This window comes from Clarias gariepinus, chromosome 23 (assembly GCF_024256425.1).
Source record: "Clarias gariepinus isolate MV-2021 ecotype Netherlands chromosome 23, CGAR_prim_01v2, whole genome shotgun sequence".
Classification (NCBI taxonomy): domain Eukaryota; kingdom Metazoa; phylum Chordata; class Actinopteri; order Siluriformes; family Clariidae; genus Clarias; species Clarias gariepinus.
In genome coordinates, this window is record NC_071122.1 from 4,057,399 (window position 1) to 4,064,136 (window position 6,738).

At 38.4% G+C, this 6,738-nt stretch overlaps 1 protein-coding gene across 2 annotated transcripts; it reads right to left on the minus strand.

Moving 5' to 3' along the window:
* Positions 1 to 286: 286 nt before the first annotated feature.
* Positions 287 to 6,249, minus strand: hnrnpa1a (heterogeneous nuclear ribonucleoprotein A1a). Of its 2 annotated transcripts, none has more exons than XM_053483555.1 (11): positions 6,163 to 6,249; positions 5,348 to 5,464; positions 4,844 to 4,990; positions 4,552 to 4,762; positions 4,370 to 4,462; positions 4,212 to 4,268; positions 4,067 to 4,138; positions 3,858 to 3,977; positions 3,607 to 3,747; positions 3,417 to 3,488; positions 287 to 515 (listed from the first exon to the last, which is right to left on the minus strand). In XM_053483555.1, exons 1-10 carry the CDS (start codon positions 6,172 to 6,174, stop codon positions 3,424 to 3,426), a joined length of 1,035 nt encoding a protein of 344 aa, XP_053339530.1. In that variant the 5' UTR covers positions 6,175 to 6,249; the 3' UTR covers positions 287 to 515; positions 3,417 to 3,423. The 2 variants fall into 2 exon arrangements, with proteins under 2 accessions (XP_053339530.1, XP_053339529.1); XM_053483554.1 differs by lacking the exon at positions 287 to 515 and adding an exon at positions 765 to 2,035.
* Positions 6,250 to 6,738: the final 489 nt, after the last annotated feature.

Genomic DNA, 6,738 nt, shown 5'->3' on the forward strand with positions numbered 1-6,738 from the left:
TGAGATGTTTTGTAAGATCCTTCTGTGTGTGATCATGCTTAAACCTGTAATCCTGACTAACAAAACCGACTCTCAGAATCTTGAATTTCACAGAATTACTACGATAAACACGTGTAAAATTTAATAAAAAATGTATAGGATGTGAATTATTACAATTCTGACCAAGTTCTGCTAAATAAAACATGCCATAAAACACACAGCTACTGGAGCAAGTCTAAAAGTTGTATAATAAAAATCTTTAAAAAATTTTTTTTATTAAATTGCAGTTTTGCACAGATCACATCAATGCACAGATCTCTTTCCTCAGTGTAAATTTATTATTATTTTACTTTTATTCAATATTACTATATATCCCTTGAAATCTATTCTTTTAGCTTTAGAAGAAGGACTCCATTCTCCACTGATGATTAAAATAAACTTAAAAATGACCAACCTTCACAGGGAAATAATGATCAGCTCTCTATACTGGAAAAGCTCCATAGCGAAGAAAGAAATCCATTCCCTGGTTTGGTCATCTGTTAAACAAGAAACACACGACTGAGGAAAAAAGATATAAAGGAGAAAAACTAATCAGCCTATGATAAGAAGCTGTTCTGTTTAAGTCTTTGGTGTCTCATGCACCACCAAGAACACTTTATAGCTATAAAACATTAACCAGACATTAAATCCGCTGTTAAACATTTAGGTCTAGACTTCTTTTTAAACAGCAAATAAATTAAAAACACATGAAAAGAACACGTGTGCCTCTTACCTACCGGTCCTCCCTCTCACTAGTCTTACTGAGAAATAAGCTTTTCCTCAATAAGACTGTCGCTTGTCTCGCTCAGTCTCTCTGAGCTGGAGACTCCCTTTAGCTATTACTTCTCTTCCATAGGACAGATTTTCCACCGGCTCTTCTGATTGGCTAGGCTTTCTGATTGGCTGGCTCCTTCACCTTGCACCTCTTTGGATAAATCTGAGAGCCACATTCTGCCTCCAGCTGGCAAATATCCTTATAGCTAAAAGTCCTCAAAAGTGCTGGTTCAAGGAATGAGCTAAGATTTCTTGGCAAAAGGTTACGATTATATAGAGTTCTGTAATAATACTACAGAGTAATTTGCTTTCAAAATTTTATGATGATTAAATAAATAATTTTAAGTAAACGAGATGTAGTAAGTAAATTGTTTGACGATTTGTTCTACAACAACTAAATTCCTATTCCTTTAATAACTTTAAATAACTGCAATTATATTTTAAGAACACTGCTTTTAGAAATACAAAAAAATCTGCAGGGTGCTTTATAATGTATTAAACCAAAAAATAAAATGTATAGATATATAGATATGGCATTTTGCATGTGGCAATCCACTTTTTATCTATTTCTAGTTACATCAGTGTAACTAGTTAGTTCCGGCTGTCTCTTACATTATAGCAGCAATAAGCAAGCTGTTCCATCCACAACTTGTGTGTGTGTGTGTGTGTGTATTTACATTTGGTTCATAATTATAATTTACTATAAAATGGTCTGAATGCATGAGCTGAACAGGATGATGTAGTGTTTGTTTTTAGACACGAGCAAACACTGAGTCAAAGTAAAAACACTGAGGAATACAGAGTTAAATAAAAAACAAAATTCAGGAGCGATTTATTTCATCTTGATTGACGGAGTATTACATAAGATTTTTTTTTTTTTTGCCAAATCAAAAAAAAAATAAATAAGGAAAAATAATAAAATATAAAGCCCCTATCTAAAAATCGAATGGAATGATTTACACTTCACAGACATCAACGTTAAGCTAAAGAGCTAACAATAAAATAATGTTGTCAAGATAAAAAATACTTCAGAACAAAAACAAAACAACTTTGACCTCACATGACCCCCACCCCGACATGATTTCTTTTCCCCCTTTCTCCTCTATCATACACATATCCTGGTGTGTGGCAGATGTTAATATCGCTGAGCAGATTCTAGGAGTGTAAACCTGCTTCCTTCATTTCTCTCCTTTCCCTGTCATCCTCATCCTCTCTCTGGCTCTCCTCTCCTAAGTACTGTGGCCTGTTGAACAATATGAACATAATACATTTAGTTACACACTGTACCTTTCTGCTTTCCTTTGCTTTTTTCCTTTGCTTTTTTTTTTTAAGTTAAAAACTATGCAGAAGCAAACCTTCATTGTTTCAGCTACGATGCCGAGTGAATGAAAGAAAAGTAGAATGAGAGAGTGGTTTAGAAAGGGAACGATTTCCGAACTAAAATCAGCTTAGATTTTAGACTTCATTTATCAGACCTGCCGAGTCTGAGAAGGGATAATGAGCCCTGAGAAAAGGAACAACTAGAGATTATACAGTGCTTCACATGTCTCTCATATTTTGCAGACAGAAACTTAAATATTTCTGCATCTTTATCCATTTCATTTAAAACTCTGTTTGCTCTCCTGGTCTGGTGCAAATGCTTTCATTAAACCATCTTTTTGATTTAATGTCTTAGATTTGGTACCGTGTTGAAGGTTTAATTCATCCTGTCAAAGCGTTTTGGGTTTCTTTCCATTTTACCTGGAAATCAAAAGTACAATACATAATCACACATCACATCTAAAAGCCCTATCCGAATTGGACTGGTTTATATCAGCAGGATGTCTGTACGAGTGATAATCAGTGGCGGAAATCACCAGAGAGCATCTGATATAATATAATACAGAGATGCAAATATGATTTGTATTGCTATTTATGATTTTATCAATATCCACATTCTATGTTATTTATTTTTTAGATTATGTAACAAAACTAAAAAAGTTAGGCAAATAATTCACTCCTTCCACACAGGATGTTGTGCTGCATGGAATGGTTCAAAGCACACCACCTGTAGATTATAGAGGAATGGCAATATTTTACCACCTCAAATAAAAACAACTAAAAGTAATAATTTTTAAAAAATAATACATTTTTTATTTTTAAAAAGACGCAACGACATGAAAAGCCACAAAAAGAATCGATTGTCAAACTTACTCGTCTGTCAATGCTTTTACAATTTGGGGTGGGGGGTGGGGGGAATAAACATCTTTCTACACGTTTGAGCTCTGATGCTGAATTGCTAAATTCATACGCTGCATGTGTAAAGGTTGGCAGGTCTGTGTTTGGATAGTTACAGAACATTCACCAGGAACGAACCTGATTAGCAGACATCTTACCATCCTGCATTTAATATACTGCTTGCTAATTTTAAAGTTGAAGGTTTGCTCCTAAACCCTTCGGTACTTTATTACGGTCCACTTCACACACTCACTCACACATACATACGCACAAACACACACGTCACAGGTAACCACAGCGCTACTGAAGGTTCTTCTAATTAAAGTGATGGGATCGAAGACATGGAGCCTGGTTCTGGTGCTGAGATTGAGATGTATGACGTTGCAGTGCACGGGACAGGCTCTTACCTTAAACTCAGAATCTCCTTCCTCCTGATCCGCCTCCGTAACCACCTCCACCGGAACCACCGCCGTATCCGCCTACACAAGGAAAATCAATCAATACTGAATTTTACCCAGTGCTCATTGGAGTAGGTACAAATTTGCTTGTATCATGTCTCTGGTGGATATGAAGGGACAGCTGTAAAGAACTTCTTACCGCCGTATGGACCGCCACCACTCCTGCCTCCGCCGCTGTAGTTTCCTCCTTTTATCGGGCCATAATTAGACGACGACTGATTGTTGTAGTTGCCAAAGTCATTGTAATCACCGCCGCCGCCACCACCGCCTCCGAAGTTTCCTGTGAGAGTTTAAAAAATAAAATAAAATAAAATATATAAGATATCAGATCAATACAGGAAAATTTATTCGTATGGAGATTTTTTCATTCATATTTTAAACTAAACAAACCTCCTCCATAGTTTCCTCCACCGTTGTAGTTGTCATATCCTCCACCTCCATATCCACCTCCTCCTCCTCCGTATCCACGGTTGCCACCATAACCAGGACCACCTCCACCATAACCTGCACCTGATACAATAGTTAAAAAAACATGCTGCTTTATCAATCTATACAGACTAATCCATGATACATAAGGAATTTTTGTAAAGACTCCACACCATTTCCGCCGTAGCCGTTTCCATATCCGTCTCCACCTCCATATCCGCCACGTCCACCTCCTCCGTATCCACCTGCAGACAAAACTATATTTAAAACCTCACCATGATTTACATTTTCAGGGCTTTCGGTCTTACAAACATATACCTCCATATCCTCCACCTCCTCGACCACCAAAGTTTCCTCCACCACCTCCACGGCCACCTGTATACCACACACAGCGCTGGGTTATTCTTCTTTTTATTATTATTCTGTCAGATTTTAATTCCTAGATTAACATTTCCCCCTCTCTCCTTCTTTCTTACCCCTATTGTTCATGGATACTCTGTTCATCTCTTCCCTGGAAAGCGCTTTCCTTACTTCACAGTTGTGACCGTTTACAGTATGATACTTTTGAACTGAAAGAGAGTGGGGAAAAAAAAAAAAAATTAGGACATACTATTTCCTGTACACAGGCTAAAAGTCTTTCTGAAACCGAGACACTTACTAACTATTCTGTCAACAGAGTCGTGGTCGTCAAATGTGACGAAGGCAAAGCCCCTCCTCTTGTCGCTGTTCTTCTCCGTCATGATGTTCACTTCTTCGATTTTGCCGAACTGGCTAAAGTAGTCTCGCAAATGCTCCTCGTCTGTGTCCTCTTTAATTCCTCCGACGAAGATCTTCTTCACCGTAGAGTGAGCGCCTGGCCTGCATGAGTCCTTAGAACAAAATCCAAACCATCAGCACCTCATATCTGTTTAGGCTATTTATTACCATGTGTGTTTATTATATGGGTTTACCTCTCGTGAGACTGCTCTTTTAGGCTCGACTGCTCTCCCGTCCACCTTGTGAGGACGGGCGTCCATTGCCACATCGACTTCATTCACCGAGCTGTAGGTTACAAAGCCGAAGCCCCGAGACCTCTTAGTGTTTGGATCCCTCATTACCTAACGATAATAAAATATAAGTGTGTGTTAATACTAGAGATTGGGGGGGGGGGGGGGGGGGGGGGAATGTACTGTATTTAGGTGAATAAAGTGAAGACTCAAACCACGGGTTTGTATCAATGATGTTATTCATCCTTGTTTCTACAATAACTTAGTGAGAGAGAGCGAGTGAAAGAGAAAGACAGTGAGAGAGAGAGAGAGCGATGTCTCTTGACACTAATGTGCCGTTATGGTGAAAACAAACTGTACTTGATAGTTGATTGCTGTAGTATAAAAGGAATGAAACACTTAGTGACGTGAGGTTATAGGACACACACCACCCTGCCTCTGAAAACCTGTGGGATTGGTCATACTCACCACACAGTCTGTCAGGGTTCCCCATTGTTCAAAATGTGCCCGGAGGCTCTCATCTGTTGTCTCAAAGCTCAGACCCCCAATGAAGAGCTTTCGCATCTGCTCGGGCTCGCGAGGCGTCTGGAGAGGAACGAGAAGAAGTAGGGAAGAGAGGAAGAAAGAAAGGACAAAGAAGATGAGCACCTACCTGTGTGGATAAGAGTTTCAAAGAAATAAAGATCTATGACATCATGCATTTTGGTTTTGCAGGATCACCAAGTGAAGAGAGCTTAATCAGGAAATTATTGAATATGAATTTTAATGGAGAAAAAATTAAGTGCATCCCTAATAAAGGACACATGATGTGAATCTCCACCTCAGGCCTTTGCTTTGTTAAATATATATATATATATATATATATATATATATATATATAGCACGAGCACTTCTAGATGTATACATTTACACAATAAGAAATAAATCTTAACTAAAATCAGAGACAATGTTGAAAGAAATTCATCCTCCGATGAGTTAGAACATTTTTTTATTTAAATCACGCCTAAATGCACAAAAGATGACGGCTCAATCCCAATTCACTCCGTAATCCCTGCTGTAGTGCACTACACAGCGCGGGACGTAAACTCGCTCCCTACACTACACAGTGCACTAGACGGAGTACATGGAACCATTTGGGACTCCGCCGCATAAACAAAGCTCTTTGCCGTGCACGCCTGCGAGCTCACACACACACAAACAAGCAGACTTTATTTGCAAGCAGTAAATGTAAGCAATGCAACACTAAAATAACACATTATATATGAAATAATAAATGTTTGTACCTCTTTAGACATGGCGGCAGCTCTGTGCTAATCACAAACTCACACACACCTTCAGCAAATGCGCCTCACGAAAAAAGATGAAATACGTCACGACGCTGCGCCTCAAACTCGAGCGTGATTGGAGCGCTCTGAAATCGTGCGTCATGACGTTGGCGACGGTTCTTGATGCACGCGGATGGGGCACGCTCACGTATTTATATAAATAAAATCAATATTTTGTCTGTACATTGGTCAGAACTCACTATTTCTGTGATATATTTATATTTTATCTTTTGGAGCACCCGAAACCAGTCTTAGAAAAATAAATAAAAAATTCACAGCATCACACAAAAACCGTCTGGACAGGATTTAATCAAACGTTTGCAGTGGTTGGATCTCTGCCTGAAGTTTAACCTGCACCATCAGTCAAATCAAAATGTTGAGTTAAAGCGATGTTACGAACAGTTATATGCCATATTTACCAATCTACTTTAAAATAAAATACTAATACTTGCTTAATGTAAACAAACACAAAAAGCTAAACTGAATATTTTTACTAAGATTAGTTCATATTTTCCCTGCTGATATAACAGCACT

Coding starts and splice junctions, on each gene's coding strand:
- hnrnpa1a (XM_053483555.1), bottom strand. Junction 4,139..4,211: donor AGGAGGTGGAGGATATGGAG/GTATATGTTTGT, acceptor TTTTGTCTGCAG/GTGGATACGGAGGAGGTGGA. Junction 3,978..4,066: donor AAACGGCTACGGCGGAAATG/GTGTGGAGTCTT, acceptor CTATTGTATCAG/GTGCAGGTTATGGTGGAGGT.